Source organism: Symphodus melops (assembly GCF_947650265.1).
Source record: "Symphodus melops genome assembly, chromosome: 16".
Classification (NCBI taxonomy): domain Eukaryota; kingdom Metazoa; phylum Chordata; class Actinopteri; order Labriformes; family Labridae; genus Symphodus; species Symphodus melops.
In genome coordinates this window covers 7,990,777-8,013,110 of record NC_136706.1, presented here as the reverse complement: position 1 = coordinate 8,013,110, position 22,334 = coordinate 7,990,777, and the positions used below count along the sequence as shown (strand labels likewise).

The 22,334-nt window shown below is 40.4% G+C and overlaps 1 protein-coding gene across 2 annotated transcripts in view; it reads left to right on the top strand.

Annotated features, from left to right (window-relative positions):
• The window catches only part of olfm1b (olfactomedin 1b), a 22,668-nt gene extending 1,776 nt beyond the window's left edge, over nucleotides 1-20,892 (top strand). Inside the window, exons 1-6 of one of the 2 annotated variants that reach the window (XM_079364298.1) lie at nucleotides 5,394-6,081; nucleotides 7,338-7,487; nucleotides 8,186-8,341; nucleotides 10,624-10,843; nucleotides 16,738-16,844; nucleotides 18,705-20,892. In XM_079364298.1, the coding sequence (XP_079220424.1) occupies nucleotides 5,932-6,081; nucleotides 7,338-7,487; nucleotides 8,186-8,341; nucleotides 10,624-10,843; nucleotides 16,738-16,844; nucleotides 18,705-19,379 (1,458 nt within the window). In that variant the 5' untranslated portion in view covers nucleotides 5,394-5,931 and the 3' untranslated portion in view covers nucleotides 19,380-20,892. Of the gene's footprint in view, nucleotides 1-5,393; nucleotides 6,082-7,337; nucleotides 7,488-8,185; nucleotides 8,342-10,623; nucleotides 10,844-16,737; nucleotides 16,845-18,704 lie in introns of those variants that run through there. The other variant, XM_079364299.1, reaches the window with a different exon arrangement.
• The last annotated feature ends 1,442 nt before the right edge of the window (nucleotides 20,893-22,334 follow it).

Sequence of the window (22,334 nt, the reverse complement as noted above, 5' to 3'; positions counted from 1 at the left end):
TTCGAGGTCAAAATCCTTGTAACCGCTCAGTAGCATCTGACCTTTACTTTGATTGAACACTTTTTGTTATCCCACCGACTACATGGCATTGACAACTTTCTCCTTACTGATGCAATTTGCAGTTGAAAGAAGTCCATAAACAATATCACACAGGTCACAGCATATGCATCACAATATTGACATAACAAAATAATTCTTGGCAACGCTGTACATGAATGCCATGTATCAATCCTTAGTTGCATACATTTTTTATTGTAATATCGCAATACAAATGAAACTTTTGGTACCAAACGGTTGCTTTGTCAGTATACTAGATGTTGCTGTGTTTATCTCTGCAGGACTCAACAGAGGCCAGAGGTTGATTAATTACGAAATGAAAACATCATTACGTCATGTCAACTGTAACTCATGTCCAGTTTACACCCGCTCGTCTTTTCATTTTCAAGTTGCACTGCTCAAAATAACTCGAGTTCAGTCAATCATCTTATCATGACATTGTCTAAAAACGTTTTCTCATTAGATAACAAAGCCTCGCAATCCGTTCTTATTGCAAGGTTGCAAATACAGACAAAACTTTTCGCTGCCATAATAATAAACACAGCCACTTTTAAAGGCACTTGGCAACAAACCACTCTATGTTTTTTCACACTCAACTTAGCAATGGTAATAATATTAAACCGTGTTCTGTCAGAATACCATTGCCATGATATTGTATCATCAGGCCTCTAATGATTCCATTACGCTAGTAAAAAGAGAACAGGGCACACGACCTGTGGTGCAAAGGGAAAAGGGGGTTGAGGTGGGTTGATAAAGTATAATGTCGTAAAATGTTGCGAGGTAATATTGTATTGATAAAGCTAGGAATCTTAAATGAGTATACACATGTAGTATTTAGAAGTCCCCACAATGTGCATTCAGCTGAGTTGGTCTGTACAGGATATAATGGGAGTTCAGTTTTGTGAAATGTAGACAAAAACTTGATGCTTCTAAAAAGAAAGCAGCCGGAGTTTACCTTTAAGGAAAAACTTACAAAAAGGGACTACGTCACAAAACAGGCTATCCCACTTCTCAGTATATCTTATCAAGATTAAAGTATTATTATATTATTGCCTCGATAAATTGACGTAAGTGTTGGGATAGTATGGTATTGTGATGTCACTAGAATGTATATCAAATCATGACTAATGTGTGAAAATATGGTGTCTTAGTAAATACTACAGTATTGTTTTAATCAGTGTTGGGCTTTTTGCTCAAAACATGTAATGTGCTACTCATTACTCTTTTAAATTAAGTAATATCATGACTGTACTTATTACTCCCTGTCAGCAGTCATTTCTTACACTACTACTTATATTACCTTTTGCTACACCCCACTCTCTCCAGCTCAGCTTCCATTAAAGCGTAATCTTGCCTCTGACTGGTATTTTCTAAAGTCTGAAAGATGGGGAGTCCACTGTTAATACAGGCGTCATTTCTTCCACCACATATCCAGCCACAAGTTTCATAAATGTTTTGTCTCTTGTAGCCTGCGGTCCACGTTTAAAATCCAGTCTTGGTTGTTTGGGCACTGTAAGGTTATATCTATCCTCTGCAGCCGCAGAGGGCTTGTTGGTGGGGTTTCTTTCCGCAAGCTTCCCACTGTTGTGCTCTCGTAAGTAGTTTGAGGTTGTGTGTTTTTTTCTCTTTTTTTTTTCTTCTTCAGAAGACAGACTCTGCAGCCACAGTCCACAGCCAAAATGTACATCTGACAACGATGTTCTTGTCATCTGTCATGGCTTCCTTTTTGCAGATGCGAACATTGATTAGGAAAATGAATCCGAGCAGGGATTGTTGCATTTTAAATCAGAAGTGGGGTAACTTACCAAAAAAAGTAAGACTGTAACGCAAGTCATTTTTTACAGGGGGCACTGTAATGTCATCAATGGAATTGTATTAGTAACTTGTTACACTACCCGTGATAATTTTGTATTGCATGGTATATCATTTATGTAGTGCGGTGTGGCCTGTTTGGCCTATGTATCCCAACACAAGGGGGTAAAAAGCCATCAAGGCAGTCTGGCCTTGACCTTAGATGCCAAACAATGCTGCTGTCTCTTAACAGCTTGCTTCAAAAGTCTCACACAGTTTGAGATAGATCTGGGCATCTGTGAGTCTTTTTTTTTTTTTTTTTTTTTTTTGAAACATCTGGCTGCTGGAGCAGGTAGACACCTGATTAGTAGTTCGCGCTCCTCCTCCAATTCCGCCCGCATTTATTCACCTCTATCCCCTCGGCCTACGGATTTGGCTGCTGCCTGGTGTTCGCACACAGAAGAATAGTAAGCAGCCAGAGAAGCGGCATCTGTTCCTCACCTAGTGGCTCCCCCTCGGCTTCAGGCCCACATCCTTAAGCATGTCTCAGACACCTGACTGAACAGATGGCGCTACCATGCTTGCCCCCTTTGACACCATGCAACCTACATACCATACTACAAACAGCCAGTATGCAAACACCTGCCCATGGTAGGGTTTTACATAAACGGCATGAGTAACAATGTGTACGTCAGGCTCACGTCTGTCTAAGCTATAAGGGCTCCAGCAGGGGGACATTTGATAAAGTCAGGGGTTTTTTTAAATAAGAAAATCAGTCCGGTTTTATGTGAGAAACTGAGACAGAGTTGAGCTGAATTGCAATATGCGTGGTGTGATTGGCAGCTGGGGTTGAAGCTATTTATTATTCAGTATGGCTGGTTGAGTGAGGAAGCAGTGAGAGAGTGAAAGAAGGCGAGCAGAAGAGGAGTAGGTGGAGACATGGTGCATTTTGTAGTTCACTTGCAGGCTGCAAATAGGATTTTTCACCACTTTATGACCATTTATTACTTTGGATTTCAAGGGTGCCAGTGTGGTTCACTTACATTGTACAAGTATAATCTATCCTGTTAGCTCTAATGCAATAAGGCACGATACCCGAGTCTGAAATACCACGTTTTAATTCATTAAGCTTCAATGTTCCAGTGTTTGATGTGTATTGCTCATTCTGAGGTTGCTGTTTTCTGTTTTATTGTGTTTATTACCTGATTGAATTATTTTCGGATATACATCTTGTTTTTTTTCCTCCTGTCACATTTACTCTTTCCATCAGCCTAAAGCTTAATGTGTGCACTTTATTTATAATGGAATATTACTTTGAAGGCACACTTACAGTAAACAGCACCGAAACATAAACGATCATCGTGTAATTGGATCAAACCTCTCTTACACAAGCTCATTTGTCCATGACTGCAGGTCTGCGTTCATTGTGTATTCACAATGGGATTATGCACACAGAATTATTTACCAACCCTTCCTTGATAAGGTTAGAGATTCAGCTTTGAACTGATTTATCAATGACTGAGTTCAAAGAAAATAACCCTTGAATATTTTGAACATGGATGTATGGTTTTGGTGATTTTCTGATTGATTTGTCAAAAGATGCAATTTAGAGGCATGACTTTAAAGCCTAAAGTCATTGCAGAATGCTACAGAAAGATTTTTACAGTGCAAATGTCTCTTTAATTACTACAAATGCATAGTCGAAATGAGTAATTGTTTTTTCAATTAAACCAATTGTCTTCAGTTTGTGCATCAGCGGTAATTCTCCTGAAGGGTGTTACTGAGGACTCTGTATAACAGACTTGACCTATTCTTGTTTTGCTCACCTCTAATGAGTAACATGAAAACAATCTATACATTCTTCTAGGAAAAAAAGTGCATTTTTTTCACAAGGCCTGCTGTGCTGCATGGAGAGCAGACCAGACTGAACTGGACTCTAGGCAGCAGCGGTTCACAGCCCTGAGCTGAGCCCTCTGTCGATACTCCACAGCAATGTGTTGGAGCCATTGGCCCTATGAGCTCTCACCTCAAAGGTCATAAACAAGTTGGAGAGATAAGAGACACACATGGGGGTTGAGGGGGGTTAGAGGGCGTGAAATATAGATGTGTAGTGAGTGCAAACTTCACTCACTTCTATCTCTCACTTTACCAGGGAAATGCATTATAGTGCTGACAGAAATAACTGTGGACACAGAGCTACTCTCTGCTATTCTGGGGACCTCATGTATCGTGCAGTGCTGCAGTTTAGCCCATAGGCTGCAGCATTAGCCTATAAGTCTGCTGATGACTTATGTCTGAGAGATTTAATTCTAAACAATTATTTAACCTTTATTTGCAATGCCTTCCATCCTCATTCCTCGTGTCAGTAGACCTTTTGGGGCTTTTTTTTAGCCATTTGATGAACAAATTTTAAAAAAAAATGGTTTCTAGGTTAACATGAAGCTGATGGTTTCACCTGATCTCATGAGTTCCACTGCAAATCACTCAAAGCGCTTCATATTTGTATGTGTAGGTATAGAATTAAAATACAGAGTCATATCCCTTTTCGCCATCAAAATAAATGACAATTTTGTGTTGGTCCATTACATGTACCTCCAAATAATCAAATTTTCATTTTCAGTTGAAATATGACAACATATGGAAAGTTAAAAGGGGATGAAAAGACAATCTTGAGGAAAGAAATGCATACAAAAATATTTTAAAAAACGAAATTGATTAAAGTACAACAATTTTTATATATATATATATATATATATATATATATATATAACTTATATATATATATATATATATATATATATATATATATATATATACTTTTATTCAATTTCCATTGAATACAGACTAAAACATTGTCGAATATGCAAAAAAGGGGGGGGGAATCGAATATATTAAATGTCTAATACTCACCAATAAGAGAATACGCTAGAGATACAGAAACAAATCTTCACTATAGCTACTTGAATATTCCTAGCACAATACAAGGTTTATATAAATTAATGACTTATCCCACATATAGCCGACTGAAATCAATGTTTAGATTATTTTTAACAAATGTTTTGCATAGTTGATGCAGCAATTCACTTTTGATGCAACCCCTCGATCAGCTGCGCGGTGGCGCCAGAGTCTAAAGAATTAACAGCTCGCGCTCAGCTTGGAGCTCGAGACGTCTGAATCCCCATCAATAAAAAAAAAACATGTTCTGAGTCCTAACTGTCTTTGAATTGACACATGCTGCATGAATGTGTGTTTATTCTCACATATGAGTTGTGTAGCCTTGCATTGTGGTGATTGTTGTGGTTGAAACGAGGGTTAGTTATAACCGAATAGATCCGAAGAAGTTCAAGCGTAACCTTCTCGGGCCAGCAAAACAAGAAATGTCACTGTTCGCTCTAAATGTTGGCCCAGAATCAGACGACCACAGGTCAGTCACACTGCTCATTGTCCATGTATCTGTGGACAAAGAACAAGCGTTGGGTAGCTACATGAGCAACTCAAGCGCATCCCAGATAACACCTCGAACGTACTCCAATCTGGCTGACATCATTGCGTCTGGCGATGTGGATAGATCCGTAGTACCTCCTCCTTCCTCTTCTCATCCACTTGGAGCAGCAGCCTGTGTGTGGAGTCAGTGGCACTTAATCATAGAGCGCGCAGAGGCAGGAGGCGGACCGACGGGCGTGAACGAAATAGTAACTGTGAAGCAGAGAGGCAGCAGTGTGCAGGACAACGCAGACAGGGTAGCTTATCCAAAGGACGTGTCCAGCAGAATCCTTGTCTTTTGTAAGCACTGTTTGTTTTTTTTGCCAAACTGGAGCAAGTGTTGCATTTTTACCTTCCTCTCGACCCTGTTGTTCACGGTCGTCTCTCCTCGCGCCGCGTCCACCGCCACTGCTTCCTTGGAGATGTCCAAAAAACGACCAGCCGAGCCGGAGTCCCGGGTGAAACAGCAAGCTGCTCTGGGCTGCACCATGCCTCTCCTCCCTCGTTTCTCACCGGAGTCGATAGAATGAAGACGACTTGAAAAAAAAAAAAGAAGAAAAAAAAAGCAGAAAAGTCAGAGCTGTCCCAAGAAAAGCAAAGATGTCGGTGCCTTTGCTAAAGATAGGCGTCGTGCTCAGCACCATGGCGATGATAACCAACTGGATGTCGCAGACCCTCCCCTCTCTGGTGGGGCTCAATACTACCAAGCTGACGGCGGCGCAGGGAGGGTATCCAGATCGGAGCACAGGAGTAAGTGCGCGCGTAATTCCTGCACCTGGTTGGCTTTTTTTCTGAATAAATATTGTGGTTGAATAACTCCAAAGATAGGTTTCACGTGTGCGATTTTGGTGCGTGATTAAGAGGTAAAATCGGGTGCGAAAGAAAGAAAAAAAAAAGCTTGAATTTTCTCCTCATCCATTGATGTCTCTCCAGCCTCTACTTCTTGCTCTTTCTGTGATATGAGCCAACTGCTCTGAGTGGAAAGTTATCAGCCGGGTTTTACTTCCTCACATATGATATGAAAGAGTGATACGTGTTGGAAAATTAGGATTGACAATGTCAAATTTGAAGACAATCTAGGTTTTCTTTGCATTCGAAACGGCAACCCCGCACGGTGTCTGTGTGAATGAGAGTGGCGCTCAAAGCGAAGATACTGTTGTAGAGTCGAGATGAAGCGTTTCTTTGTTTCTCTGTCTGGCTGCTGGCACATCCTGAGCTGCTCCAGTGCCAGGATGACACGAACGATCTGTCAAGTGGATGTTCGCACTAGAATGGAGAGAAAAAAGACAGTAAAAACACGTTAGGAAGTGGATGTAGAGATGTGTATTTAACTCCTTATTTGCCGTTAAAACCAGGACATTGAGAAACTAACTCGTTTTGTATCAGCGTCCTGTGTGAAAGCCCTGAGTGATTAGCAGAAAGGAAATCTGAGACAGCAGCCAGGTGCTTGATAGTGATTTTCTTTGTCCTGTCAGCACATCCTGTTGAAGAAAGCAGTGCAGCTGACTGACAGCTGCTGCAATTGCCCTTTTTCCCCTGCATTTTGTGAAGTCACTCCTTCTCACTTACAGAATAAATCAGCATTTTTATTTATCGCTGATGCACTCATGTATATCTTTCTCTTTTCATCTGTCAGCAGGTTGGTAACTGGAGTTGTCTCCTTATTGGTACAAGAAAAAAAAATCCCTCTTTTCTGAGGTCATACTCAACAGTTTTACTCTCTGAGCTTTCACACACCCAGCTCATTGAATAGTGGGGCAAGCTGAAGCTTCATTCCCCGTTGGTGGTGTTTTCCTTGTGTGGCTTTAAAACAAAATGGTGCGAAACTGATGTAGGCTGATAAATGAACTATAGCCATAGAGAGATTGGGTCATGCACTTTCTGTGAAAAAAGCTGCAAAGATTTTTTATTTATTTATTTATTTATTTTTAGTTTCCTCCACATTGCACATGTTGTGCTCTCCGGGGCCCTTTTTGTCCTCCTATTTATCCTTTCTCTGTCCTCAGGTGTTGCCAGCAAACCCTGAGGAGTCATGGCAGGTGTACAGTTCGGCCCAAGATAGCGAGGGAAGGTGTGTCTGCACGGTGGTGGCGCCCCAGCAGTCCATGTGTTCACGGGATGCCCGCACCAAACAACTGAGGCAGCTGTTAGAGAAGGTAAGTACAGCTTAACATCAACTCACCCTGCCAATAAAAGTCACACAATACACACAGTTATTTAACGCATAGAAAGAAACATGCACACTTATACTGTACAGGCTTACCCATTTTTTTTTGGTCTTTCAATTCCCTTTCTGCCCGTCGGACAAGAATAGGAATCATGCTCTAATGAGCTCCCTGGAAACCTAACAGGCATCATGGGAGGCAGCTACAGTATATGCTCACAATGCCGGAGTTTCTTTTTTTCCGCACACATCTAAAGAAGCACATGCAATGATGCAGCACGGCTCAATACCAATTGACTTACAACAGGGAAAACTAAGCGCATTAATGGAAAATACAATTTGTTTCCAAAGAGGGAGATAATCACCAAACACTGTAAATGTCCCTGCTGATTCATTCGAAGGTAATAAACAAAAACAAGAATTTCCACAAATTGGGATTTTGCGAACTGTAACAGTTTTGGAGAAACCAAATGTCTTAACAGTAGGTATTCTACACCTCTACCATGTGTGTGAGGGCCCTGACTAGTTGGCCTCATGTCAGAGTTTGTGAATCATTGCAAGAAGAAAGTACAGCCAAAACAACATAATGAAAATCGGTTGCATTTCCCTCATTCTCAACGCTGTAATGAGAGCATTAGAAGCACATACTGATTCCACAGCTGTGTCTAATTTGTCCATATGATGCCTCAGGTCCAGAACATGACCCAGTCCATCCAGGTCCTGGACCAGCGAACCCAGAGGGACCTGCAGTATGTGGAGAAGATGGAGGTGCAACTCCGTGGTCTGGAGACAAAGTTCAGGCAGGTGGAGGAGAACCACAAGCAGAACATCGCCAAGCAATACAAGGTACGAAGACAGACAACCTCGCATTAATTCAAACCGCCCATTGTATCATAGCTGCTATGTAGCCCATCAGACATGGCCTTTTGTTGTGATCCCATAGTGGCAAGGTTCAAAATAACCTAACTCATAACCATCAAATTACATCATCAAATTACTTGTTCCATCCAAAAAGACATTCAAATTCAGGGACTGCAAGAAACAGTTACAAAGCTGTTAATGAACAAGATTTTGGAAAATTTACTAACTGAACCAAATATCAAAATTGTTGATGATTATAATAGTGTCAATTAACTGACCAGTTTATAGACTGCATAACTTCCGCTCAAGCTAAGGAATCATGGTTTGGGCTAACCGCTAACATACGCATGCTTAATGTAACCTAATGTCAAGCATGAACAGAAGAGCTTTCGATATGAAAGTATAAGTATTCAGGATAGGTACTCTTCAAAATACTTAACAATATTTCCCAGTTAATTAAATTAGTTATTACCCAACTACCTGTTTAAGCCCCCCATTTAAGATTTTAGAGTTAGGTCTGGCATAGCAGGCTACATGCTAAATGTTGTATTTTAAAGCAGCTATAAAATAAATGTAATGAATAAAAGATAGGAAAGCAAGTTTGGATATGACAAGATATTTGATGCCATCTAGTAGTACTTCATTTCATTTTCTTTTTTTGCATGGACTGTATGCAAGAAGTATGCATAGCCTCGTGTTTTTTCAAGTAAAGCAATGCATTCTATCTAATGGTCAGCAGGTGGTGACTCCACTGGTTGAAACAAGAAGCCTTGCTTGTATGAAACCAGTTAGAAAAACCTGCCTTAGTTGACTATATTATGTTAAAAATTGTTTTTGTATTGAGTTTACATTCGAATTCTAAGTATTTTTTCAAAGCAGAAGTTGGATATATATTGAAAATGATGTAAAATGGACCCCAAAAAACAGTTTCTCTTTTTCAGGCCTTGGTTACTTTTAACTGTTTAGTTGCTAACCAGGTAACATCAATGGATACCTAGTTTTGCATATCCACTCTGTTGTCCAATTATAACCACTAGTTATTCAAAATAAAAAAAGGAAACAAAAATGGCGATTACCAAAATTGAGTTTTCAAATGATAGACCACCAACCAATGGTTGACATGATTGGAAACGATCTTCGTGTGACTGTCACGATCTTCTTATTTACAGTAAATTTGGAGTTACCAAACAGTAACTTGAGCATTGCTTTAGTTTACCTATATTTTGACCTTTATATTAAATCAGCTTCCTGTTTGTGTCGTGCATTGTACTGTGTAATCTTATTACCCTTGCATGCTCAACAACCTCCCATGCATCCAACTCCACATTCAGCGCATGCTCGCAAATGTCTGTAACCTGTCTTAAGTGCAAATACTAAGTGTGTGTGCAGTTGTTTGTTTGTGTGTCTGTTAGCAAGGTTAGCAAGCTCCAGCCCCTGTCAACAGTTTGTCATTTTCTTGCTTGCAGGGCTAACTTTAAGACATGTAAAGAGAGCCACAGGGAAGAAGAGGCAGGTCAATTCCAGATTCCCCTGAACTGGGCCACAGTACTGAGAGCATTTGGGTGTCAAACAGTTAATTTTACCTTTTTAGCACCATTAAGACTAAGAAACCCCACCCCTCTCCCAAACCAACCCACCACTGATCTCTTCCTGCATGTTACTGCTGTCCAAGTTTTCCCATCTAAAAGCTTTTTATTAAACGTAAATACATTTATTATTATTATTTTTATTATTCTTATTCTTATTATTATTACTATTAATGGCTGTTATTCATTTTCTTTTCCTTTGGCTTTTGTCTATGCATATTTGGTTACTCAACAAATCTCTACGTAAAACTATAGACGTACAATTCGAGACACTTTGTTGTGTGTGACATGTAAAAGCATGTAACCCTTACTACAATGTTGCATTTTAAACAATGATGACCAATAAAGAGCTTTCCCAATTGTTGTCGGTGTGCCGAGGACTTGCTTTTTAACGGCTGCTCACTGCCGGGACGGAGCCACCCGCTCTGCTCGTCCAGCGGGTGGAGAATATTCTCCTGGTTTGTCTGCTCAGACACAAACACCTGCACTACAGCTGTTGACACACAAACACTGAACATTGACACACACAGGGGGTATTCATGTCAGTGGAGAGGCAGGCTAGAATCAGAGTAGTCAGGTTCAGACAGGTGTTTTATTTTATTTTCAGCTCTTTTTCTTTTATGGACAGTCTCCTTTTTTGTCGCGCATGACACTCAACCGAGCTCATTCTAATCCTTTCAGGCCATAAAAACGAAAATGGACGAGATTAGACCGTTGATACCAGTGTTGGAGGAGTACAAAGCCGATGCCAAATTGGTATTGCAGTTTAAGGAGGAGGTCCAGGAGCTGACGTCAGTTCTAAGCGAACTTCAAGAGGAGATGGGGGCCTATGACTACGAGGAGCTCCACAACAGAGTGTCAAATCTTGAGGAGAGACTCCGAGCATGCATGCAAAAATTAGGTAGGCACAGAAAGTTGTTGGCACACACTTTGCTGCAAACACGGGCATGCAACATTTCCATTCTGACTGAGAGGAGAGAGATGCTCAGGCACATTGACATGATTGAGAACATCACAGGGTCATTATGTGTACACACTGATCATTTACACCTTCTTATTTCTGTCTTTGTATTGGTACATGTTCACCCTCAAACAAACTCAATATATATCTATCTAAACTCACAGTATAAACAAAAAATAAGTTCAGTAGAAGGTTAGTTATATACTTATAGAATTGGATTTCCATTCTGTGACTTCTAGATCAGATGATTTTGTACATCTGATGTACAAATCAGCGCTGATAATAAACCATTGGTGATTGTTGAATGGTTAGAAAGTGTAATCCATCAATTCATCCATTCAAGTGATTTATTGATTGAAAAGCCCAATGCTGATTTGGTTACACTTTGTCAAATTTGAGTTTGGAATTTATTTACAAATATTTTTACAGACTAGAGTAAATGGCTCAAATCTGGAAATTGGAGATCAAAAATTCTGTCCGATTTTTTTTTAGAACCATTTATGATTGATATATTCATCCATAATGCATAGTCATGAGTGACAGTCCATAAAATGAATTTTGAGGCATCTTATTGGTATTTTAAATCTTTGATCCATTTTTAAGTACCGGTACTTAAGGGTAAAAATGGCTCAAAGGTACAAAAATCCCTTTTGATGGCAAATGTTCCACTTCAAAGTATGTCCACTAAAGAGCTCTTTTCTGACACTGATGGGCTGAGATTTGCAATACATAGCATCTGACTATACTTGAATCAAATCCTGTAAAGATTGACCTTCTTGTAATGGTAATATAGTTTTTTTTACTCATCCATTCAGTCAGAAGTAGACACACATGTTTTTGTTTGTCTTGTGGATTTTGAGCAGAGCACTTAAAAGACCGTTTGTAGTTAGAAAAACACCTTTCGTCTTAGAAAAGTGTGTCTCTGAAGGGAGCCTTTATCTAATGTTGTTTGACACTTGGAGCCTGTCAGTGGCAAAAAAACAACAAAAAACACTTTGTTACACACTTGCCAAAAAGGATGTAAATACTGCAATCATGTTTTATTTTCAGCAGCCAGCTGAAGGTATCTATTAGAGCAAATCAAAACTTGTCACAACTAGTCAGTCAGTCAAAATATGCAAAAGAAGAAGGGCAAACATAGTGCAATAATTATCCTTTAACTCTACATTTAATTGATCATGCAGAAGTGTAAGAACAAATGCAGAGGCCTGTACCACAAACAAACCTCCTCTTCTGAGGGGCTGTGAATCATAAGGTATGGGTTGTTTAGCATGGTACAGACATGCAGACACAAATTGACAGCACCCAGAGGGAGAGAGACTCAACAGCCTTCTCATCCTGCTGCTTCCCATCTGAGTCTTATCTTTGCTTTTTAGCCCCTGTCTCTGTCTCTTCACACCTCTGTCACAGTCCACAGTGCTAATAGATGCACACCCACACCAGACTGACTAAGATGTATTACGAGCACAAACACTTCCATGCAGCACATCACGGGTATATTGTGTTCCTGTTTCGAATTATTCACAGTCCAAGATGACAGAAAGAAGTTACGAAAAGCTTTTTGGTTACAAAGCTTCATGTTCTTTTGAAGCTGGTCAAGACACTGATAGTGAGAAAAAAAAATTACATAGCCGGGCTTCGCGCTATTAAATGCAAACATCAGATTGCAGATATGATGTATCCACTCATTTACAGCAAAAGGAGAAGAGAGTGACAACAAATACTAAATATGTCCTCACCTCTCTGATTGGTTGTGAGCCTGTCACTGCCACCGCATAGGACAAAAGGGAGCAATGGGTGATGATTTGCAGTCGTGGCTGGTGAGACAGGAGCGTTGTAATATTTATTAGGCAGGCTACTGTCCAATGTGACCTGACTTACTCTTTCGCACATGATGGGAAACTGGCATCCTGTTCACCACAGACTTACAGGAAAAAGTCAGCATGTCGCTACTTTGTCACTAGACGTGTATTTCTTTTTATATTAACGAAACACAAAACTCAGTGTCTTTATCACTCCACAATAAGATGTTTGTTTTGCGGGTATGTCACCTGGCTGAGACGGCACCAGCGTAGGTAGCAAGGTGCTGTCAGTTACATAGGGAAGGTGTATATATGCAACAGTGTCCAGTTTTGTTACTGAGAGCTATCCAGGTTCGCAAAATCGTGTTTTTCAAAATCAGGAAAAGGACTTCTCCCGGTTTCTGATGCTTAAAAAGTCTGATCAAGGCTGTGTCAGGTTGTTGTTTTTTTCAGTTTCATTTCAATGCTAATAACGTAAGAGGGGACTGCAGGAGTGACTTCAGCGTGTGTGTGTGTGTGTGTGTGAGATCAGACGAGATAAAGGCGAGGTCACTCAGCGTGGGACTGGCTGAGGCAGAACAGAGGGTGGCTACTCCTTTCATCTTCACTCGACTGCAGAGGCACTCATGCATCGTGCACACAAACACACTCCTGTACACGCCTCTTATTGAGATTAAACTTGCGAAGGTCACTTCGGGGAAAAATTTGCATCGGCAGATCAACAACAGGGGGAAACAAGACCAAAAACAGAGAGGGCAGCAGAAACTTGAGCATTGGGTAATAGAAAGAGCGACAGGAGGAATTGATAGAAGGCGTTGAGGGGAGAATGAGAAGGAGTGATAAAGTAAAGGCGAGCAGGGAAAGTGAAAGAGAGTAACTGGAGTCCCTGCAGAGCTGTCCTTCAAGCTGTTTTGTGCCGGTGAGACTAACAGCCCCGGCGGCTGCTGGGACACAATGGCCATCGATCAAGAGGACATGCCAGCTTGCTGGGCAATAATCAAATAAATAAATCACCCTGAGTCATGCCCCAGCAATATGGAAGCACAGAGGGCTTCAGGCAAATCCAGACCCTTTATGCCAAAATACTGATGAATGAAGCAGGAAAAGTCGTACCAGCACATAAAAACCTCTGTTACCTGGCCTGTTTTTCACCTTTTATTTCTCCCATAGAGAGTCCTATTACACGGTGTAACATAACATAGCACTAAACTTTTTTCCTTTACAAACATTCTAAACATATATTTTCTTGAAATTGGCATTTGTCACAGTTTTACCAAAGAATAATTTGTTGATTTAAATCTTGTGGTCTTTACATTCATTTTTCTGCTAATTTACGGGAACAGGGAGATGTAAAGATAACAAAAAAAAAGAACATTAAAAAAGCAGTAATGCGAAATGTAAAAGAAACATATTTTAAAATAAATTACCATATTTCTCAACAACATTCAATATAATTCACTATATATTAGCAAATACAGCTTACTGAGGCAGTCATGTGTGGGTGTGGTGAGTAATAAAGTCTAGGTCTGTGGTCCAACATCGATAGTAAAAGTCCAAATACATGTTTGCAGAATGCCCAGTGATACCATATTATACTACCTACTGTCTGCAAAACAAGATCAGTCACATTGATTGAGCTGCAGAGAGGGAGAGAGAGAGAGCATGGACAGATGTGCTACAGGCTGTGACAGATGTATAAGCAACAGGATTATAGGTCATGGCTCAATGTAACGACAATGTAGTCAACCTGATTGTGTACCAACTGTATGCACTCTGTGTCTCACTGTATGCAGGGGCATCTGCAAGAGGGAGTGTGGGGAAAAGAGTTTAATTTGGCAAAAAGGGAAGAATGTGTTACATGAATAAGTGTCGTTACCTTTTCCAATTGAGCCCCGCCCACTTCAAACCAGAGAGTTTGGAAATGTGATATAAACAGTGCTCATGAAGAAGCCTGTCACTCATTGTCAGAAGCTCTAAGGCCAAGTCTGTTTTTAAGGTTTAAAACAAAACGGGCATTAGATGATCTTACACAACTTGAAGGCACCACAAACTGTAAAATGTAAACATCGATAACAGTTTACAGATTCACTTCCTGATTTATCTTTGGCATCTCTCTTGTGTGCACTAATGTTTTAATGGGTGCTTTGAGTCATTATTATTGACCAAAGATGTCAATTAATCCATTGCCACATTTTTAATCTGATAATTAAGTTATCTTTTTTTTTTTTTTTTTGCCATTTTTACTTCTTGTTGCAGCTTTTAAAATTTAAAAGTCCTTATTTTATTATCACACGGATGACTGAGATGAATATCTCTTGGACTTTTAATCAAACAAACCTTAGTTTGGGAAAGTGCAACAGGATCGATGTGTTTGACGTTTTAAAAAAAAAAAGTGCAGATTCTATTTCTTTCGGACGTCATAGAAAATAAATCAACTCAAATGGGGCTTAAAGTGAAAATATTTAAGGTCACAGATCTGCTTTAGAAATGTTTGTGTGCGTTGTGTTTTACCTCAGAATTAAGTGGTATAGATTATTTGATTTACAAGCCTCCTGATCGTCCGACCACTCATGATTATGGTTTTAAGTCTTACCCTGCCACCCTTTGAGCTCACCAATACATTACTGTTGCAACATTCCCCCATTTGGTGAGTACTATTTTTATCAACCAGTAAATATAAGTAAGTCACACTACAAACACATCTGAGCCTTTTATGCATAAACTTAAATTATCCTCTAAACACGACCATTCCTACTCCACAAGAATGGAGCTTATATTCTGTATCTTAATCCTTACATTTCAACATCAGTTCCCGTTAGATTTTCCATTTTCCTCTGCCCTCCGCTTCAGCCCCTGCAAATTCAGGCCAAAAGGGGATTAGACCCTGTCTGAATCTCCAGGACGCAGATCCATCAGCTGGCTCCCCGGCAGCTGTGAAAAGTAGTGTCATCTAAAGATAGAGGCACGATTAGAGAGACAAATAAATAAATCAATGTCCAGTGTATTACGACAAGTCTCTAATCCCACTGTGGGTTACGTAACAAACTCACCCCCCTCTGGAGTAGGAAGATGGTGCTCATGTGACTGAATGTTTGTCTCAGCTGCCGCCGAGGTGTGAGGCCCACACAAACTCACAGGCACGCCATATGTTGCACATGGAGAGAGAAACACCCGAACTCACGATTCCTGTCACGTCACCGAAAGAAATGTGAGTGCATGAGAAAACGGAGGTCACGAAGGGAAAAAAAAAGAAGAAAAGACTCCAAAGGAGAATGACATTTCACAATCACAAAAAAGAAGAACACGAAACATGATAGATGCTGCAAAGAAAGAGTGATGATGAGTGTTACAGTCAGAGGTTAATGGATGCGTCGCCTGGCAGAGAAAGACGCTAATGAAAACCAGAAATGAGCCATCGCCACAGTAGCACTTTTTAAATTATCATAATGGAAGGACTCATTACGTTCATGGGATGGAATGAAATCATCAGTATCATGTAATCTACCTCCATCCTGTCAGAAATAACCTCACAAAATGTATGCTTGTGCTGCAGCGGTGGTGTTATTCTAGTGTCTATTTTGCATCTGTGCTCATTAGAAAGGGAACATTAGCCCGGACGGCTCTTAGTCACGAGGGCCACACCGCCCAGCGTTAGGTTTGTCAAATCCACATTAACACCTCAATCAACACTAATTAACACTACAGCAGCTTACAAACAGCACGCAGGAGCTGAACACACAGAGGCGCTCCCTTTTCCTATTCCCCGTTCCTCTCACTTTCTCACATATCCTAACAGAGAGGGGGAAACAGGCATTAGCATGTGTGAACTGAATAATAAGCACCTCTCTGCACAGTGCATCACACAAAGAGAAAAGCAGAGGCAGGCTGGACAGCAAGTCCCTCAGCATTCAGGCAAACTCATTTGGATCTTAAGTAAATGAAAGCGAATCCCTGGTAATAGATTTTGAATTATTCTAAATACCTTGAAGAGGTGTCGCTGTAGATGTTCCAATTTCACTTCTCTTCTTGCAGCATGCGGCAAACTGACGGGCATCAGTGAACCCATCACCATCAAGACGTCAGGATCCAGGTTCGGCTCCTGGATGACCGACCCCCTGGCACCTGAAGGGGACACAAGGGTATGTGCAGTCACACAGATTGAATGGGAATCATCAGTAACATATGCTGGCGAGACATTCCTGCCCTCCTCTTCACATGATAAGAAAGTTGAAGTCAGAATTTTACCATTCAAGGCTGTTTTTGATTTAGGCAACGTTTTTATACAGCTGCATGTGCAAAGACAGCCTCCAAGATTGGATATTGGGTCTCTTTTTGCGAAACAAATAAGAAATTTGTAGATAAAAAGATAAGTATTAAAAGATTGCTTAAGTGTAGTAAAGATTATGCTGTAATAATCACATTAAGCATGAGCAAGGCTCGTCAGAACACCTTTTTAAGAATAGGTTTTTCCATAAAGCCATATTCAGACTTTTAACAAACCTTGGTTTTTACCCACCTAATGTTCTAAATCAGCAGCCGGCACTAATAGAGTCGAGTGTAATAGAGTTGGTGTGTTTTTTATACTCCATGTTGGACATTGCCTAATTGGACCATGCAGGTTAACAGTCGAAACAAAAACAGTAAATCTACTTGTTTCAGTCCATCACTTTCCCTGTTGTATTTGCATACCGTAGCGTCGTTCAATATAGTGATAGACATCTTTTAAAATATATAAAATGTATCATATGAAAGGGAAAAGTAGTTGAAAATCTGCAACAAATTGTTCTCTAATGGCTTTAAGTGAAGAGGAAACCATGATCGTACGTGACGGCCTATCACATAGGGAATTAAAGAGTCTGTGTTAATTGGTCAGCCTTCTTTTATCAGTTGATTACATCTGAGTGATTTCTGTTGGCTCAATAAACGGTTTGGGTGCTTTCAATACTAAAACACATTAAAATGAAAGGCCAGGGATAAATCTATACAGAGACGCTGCGGAGAGGACATGAAGGGCAGGGAGTTAGAAAATAAAGGTAGTTTATTTAATAGCTAAATGATTACACTTTCTCTGTGCACTGGTTTCATGTGGACTGTTAATCACAGGAAGGACTGTTGAGATTATGTAGGAGTAAAAAAAGAATACAGGTAAAAGGTGTACATTTGTGCTTTGCTTCCGTGAGGTTAATTGTTGGGATAACACAGCTGTCTAATGTGTATATATGAGTTAATACTACAAGAGTGACAGTGACTATATTTAGCATACTGTTAGGGCTACTTTTCTGTAGAAAGTAATAGTTTTTGAACAAAGCGCATAAAAGATGGAGTGTGTTATCAAAAGGCCAGAAAGGAAGAGTGATTGTAATTGACAAGAGCAGACAGGTCTGCTCTATTTCTTTTTAACTTGCAGTTTTCTTACTCGGTTTCTTTTTTTCTCTGGGGCCCCCAGAGACCTGCTTCCTTTATATGAATCATTTTTGTAGTCAATCACAGCAGCATGAGGAAGCAGGTAAAGGCAAGGCTTCAGGTGTCTCGGTCCCGGTGAGACGGAGGAAGTGTTTGAGCCGCTGGCAGCTCCGGAATAAGAGTTCTCTGCCCACCACCACAGGGGCCAGCAGGAAGCCAGGTTGAAGCAGCTGAGACGTGCCTTTTTATGTGGAATGGTGGGCATTACCCCCGCTGGGTCCAGCTCATGCCACCTTGCGGCAGTCGTTCTGTTTGTATAGCATTGACTTGTTTGTATTCAGAAGCTGTTGAATCTCTGCATTGTCCACTCCCCGAGGAACGTAATTGGCAACCTTGTAAACAGTGTGATTTGACTTAATCCATGTATGAAGTGAATGCAAGATTCGGGTACTGAAAGCACACAGAGAATGTACCTATTCTTATAACCTAATGTACTGATCCAACGCCTCCGAAAGGGGTTTCAGTATTGGAAAAACGGTGGTGGTAGCTCTGCTATGATTGTTTCTGATTCTTCTTTCGCCCTCCCTCCTCTTTAGGTCTGGTACATGGATGGCTACCACAACAACCGCTTTGTTCGGGAGTACAGGTCGATGCAGGATTTCATGACGTCGGACAACTTCACGTCCCATCGGCTGCCCCATCCATGGTCGGGAACAGGTCAGGTGGTCTACAATGGCTCCATCTACTTCAACAAATTCCAGAGCCATGTCATTATCAAGTTCGACTTCCGCACCTCGTCCATCAGCAAGTCTCGGCAGCTCGACTATGCCGGCTTCAACAATGCGTATCACTATGCCTGGGGCGGCCACTCTGACATTGACCTGATGGTGGACGAAGGGGGCCTCTGGGCTGTCTACGCAACCAACCAGAATGCCGGAAATATTGTGCTCAGCAAGTTGAACCCCAACACTCTGCAAATCGTCAAGAGCTGGACCACAAACCACCCCAAAAGGAGTGCAGGAGAGTCTTTTATGATCTGCGGCACGCTCTATGTTACCAATGGCTATTCTGGAGGTACCAAGGTGTACTATGCCTACTCCACCAACTCCTCCACATACGAGTACATTGACATTGCTTTCCAGAATAAGTACTCGCATATTTCCATGCTGGACTACAACCCGCGTGACAGAGCCCTTTATGCTTGGAACAATGGCCACCAGGTGCTCTACAATGTCACGCTTTTTCACGTTATCCGCTCAGAAGAACTGTAACAACGGAAAACGGGATTACATACATTAATACATATTGTCTGTGTAGAGATCTCCCTATTTACAAAAATATAGCTGCGAAAGAAAAAGACTTAATCGCAAGATCATTCTATTTATAATATCAAGAAACTTCTACCGAAAGACTGAATCATCAGAGAATGCAAACTGGATTGAATGTGCATATACATGAGACTGAAAAAAAAAAGAATGAAGGGTTTCATTCCAAAATGTTATATATTTGTTATATTGAAAAACAAAGCTTTATATGTTCATATTACAAGTTCATGCTTGGAAAAAAAACAAAAAACAGGGCCGTTTTGTAAATAAAAGGTCTTAACACAACTTCTAACTTTAATATATGCCCATAGTGGACTTTATTTTGATAGATCCCATCTTTTTCTTAGAAGTTTTTTTTTTTTAATTTTGGAATGAAACTCTTCAATTGTTTACTGCATAGAAAATGATTGTAAACGTAGATAAATATATTACAGTTAAAAAGAATAAGAACAGATGCCAAAAAAATAACATCACGCCTTTTCTTTTTATATAACAGAATATCAACCTAAGCTCATCCCTGTGGCTCTGGTGCTTCTGCAGAAATCCTCCCAACTGAACTTTTCTTTTAGTCAAAGGGTGGGGGTGGAGGGGGTCCTGAAACAAAGACTCCTCGAAAACTGTTGGACCCTTCTCATTCCCATGAACAGACAGGAAAAATGGGAGGTGAGTCTCGCCAGAAGACTTGTTAGCCCAAGGGGTGACGCCTGTCATATCGTTTTTATCAAGTACAGTAGCAAATCAAAAGTCTGTAGAGAAACAGCATACAATAACAACATCAACTATAAAAGACCTGAAGGCACTGACTGTTGACAGCGCTGTTGTTTGAGATGATTTTCCTGTGTTAGTGACTGTGTGAAAAAGGCTTTCTTTGCATGAGTGTTTTCTATCACTCCGGTCTGCTCTTCTGAATGTCTTTTGCTGTATGATACTCTAAAAAAATGAGGGAGGGAGGGGGGGGTAAAAGGTAGAATACCTTTGGGATTTGAGCATTTTAAATGATGTTTACTTTATATCCAGCTTCGTTCTATTTAGTCCTTGTTTGTTTATTTATATTATTTTGCAGTTGTTGATTTTTCAAATGTTCTTGTATCACTGTAACTGTTGGCACCGGTTTCGCCTCTGTGTTTATTTATTTGGACTGTGTAGGAGGAATCTATCTAGCTCACATCTCTCTGGAAAAAAAAAAAGAAGAAGAATGTATCGAGTATTGTATCCCAGGACCCTGGTCCTGGTATTTCTAATTCACATCATGCGCCTGTTGTAGGGAGAGTTTTTCTTTTAAAGGATAATCCTGTCTCATGTCATGATTCTGCCCCACTGCTAGTGAAGGATAATGCTGTTTAAATGTATACCCTTGCTGAGGACAAAAGCTTTTCACTCTTTTTGCGCTTTGCTGGACATGTGTTGTATCTGAGATGAGATAGTTAATGATTCGTGTCAATAAAACAGAGAAATCTGATGCTGCAATTGTTGCCTTAAAAATGTACAAGCTGTCAAGTGACAGCTCTTTTAATGCTAAGTTTGTTGGTAAAGAGCTCATGTTAACTTTAAAACTAATGCTCTTATTTATGTCCTTTTAGTTTAGCCTATATCCTTCAGAAGATTACCCAGCCCAGACTGAAGTTGAAGGATAAAGAGTATTTAGCATTTACAGACAATGCAACATTTTTATAACGTCTTCAGTCATATTGTTTAAATGACAAAACCATGTGGCAAATCTGCCACATTACTCAATTGCACTGTTTTTGTGTCCCCTGCATTTAATGGTGTTTGCAGCTAGCAGTTTTATTCGAGAGCATTGCTAGCTTTTTTGCTAGTTGGATCACAAAAGTTGAAGAACTCAAAAGATCTGTTGAGTTTTAGGTATTCAACAAACTTCAAAAGCAACAGGGTATTTGCCTTTTTTTGCATTTGCGACGCAAAAAATATTTGCGTCGCAAATGGAAAGTTAAAGGCATTGCCGATTGCTCACTGAATCAAGAGTTTAAATGCTAAAGCCTTAGGGCACTTAGTCTGGTACAAATAAATCATTTTGTAGTGGCTCTTAAACTGGTAAGAGACATATTTTATTGGCACTTCTTGCCTCAATCACCTTAATGACGACTTTGGCAGTCTTTAATAGGCCAACAACCTTTTTAGCTTTTGGATTGGTTGCAAAATGTTTCTTTTTATCAGCAGTCTTATGGAAACACCCCTATTCCTCACTTGACAATTCTTTCACTTCCTTGCTCTGATGTCTTCTTATCTAGGCAAAACACTTCACTTTTTGTAAACTGAAGAATTTTCTCTGCCTCTGTTCTTCATCAAACTCACTTCCCTAAACCTCCACCGCCACCCTGTTGTTTTTTTTTTTTTGTGCCTCGCTTACCCTCCAGCCAGTCTATCTTTCCCGCTCTTTGTTGCTCCCTCACTGCCTCTTAGTCCTCTGATGTTTCAATCGATGAATAAATGATTGCTTCTATTTTCACTCCGAGTGCTTGGCCAACACATGCCGCTTTGCTCCCCAGAAAGAGTTTGAGTTTTTGGGAGAGCGACAGAAAGACAGAGAGGTAGGGGGCTGAAAAAGAGAAACAGGTCTCGCAGCATATGACATGATGCACTGTCAGTCAGGAAGTGAATATATTAACATCTATAAGTGGGGATTGACTCATCAAGAGACACATCAGCACTCCCCTCTAGTTCCAATTCCCCAAATCCCAACACACTCATACGCCTGTGAACCTGACAGTTGCATTTTATTTCATCATTTTTGCTTGTCGGCTCTGTCTTTTCATGTCTGCACCACTGTTTTGTTTACTTCAGCCTTAAATAGTTATATAGGGCTTATTGCCTTGTGTATACTTTGCACTCTAAATGCCACCGCTACTGCAGCAGCACTTCTGGGATTATAGAACGGACACT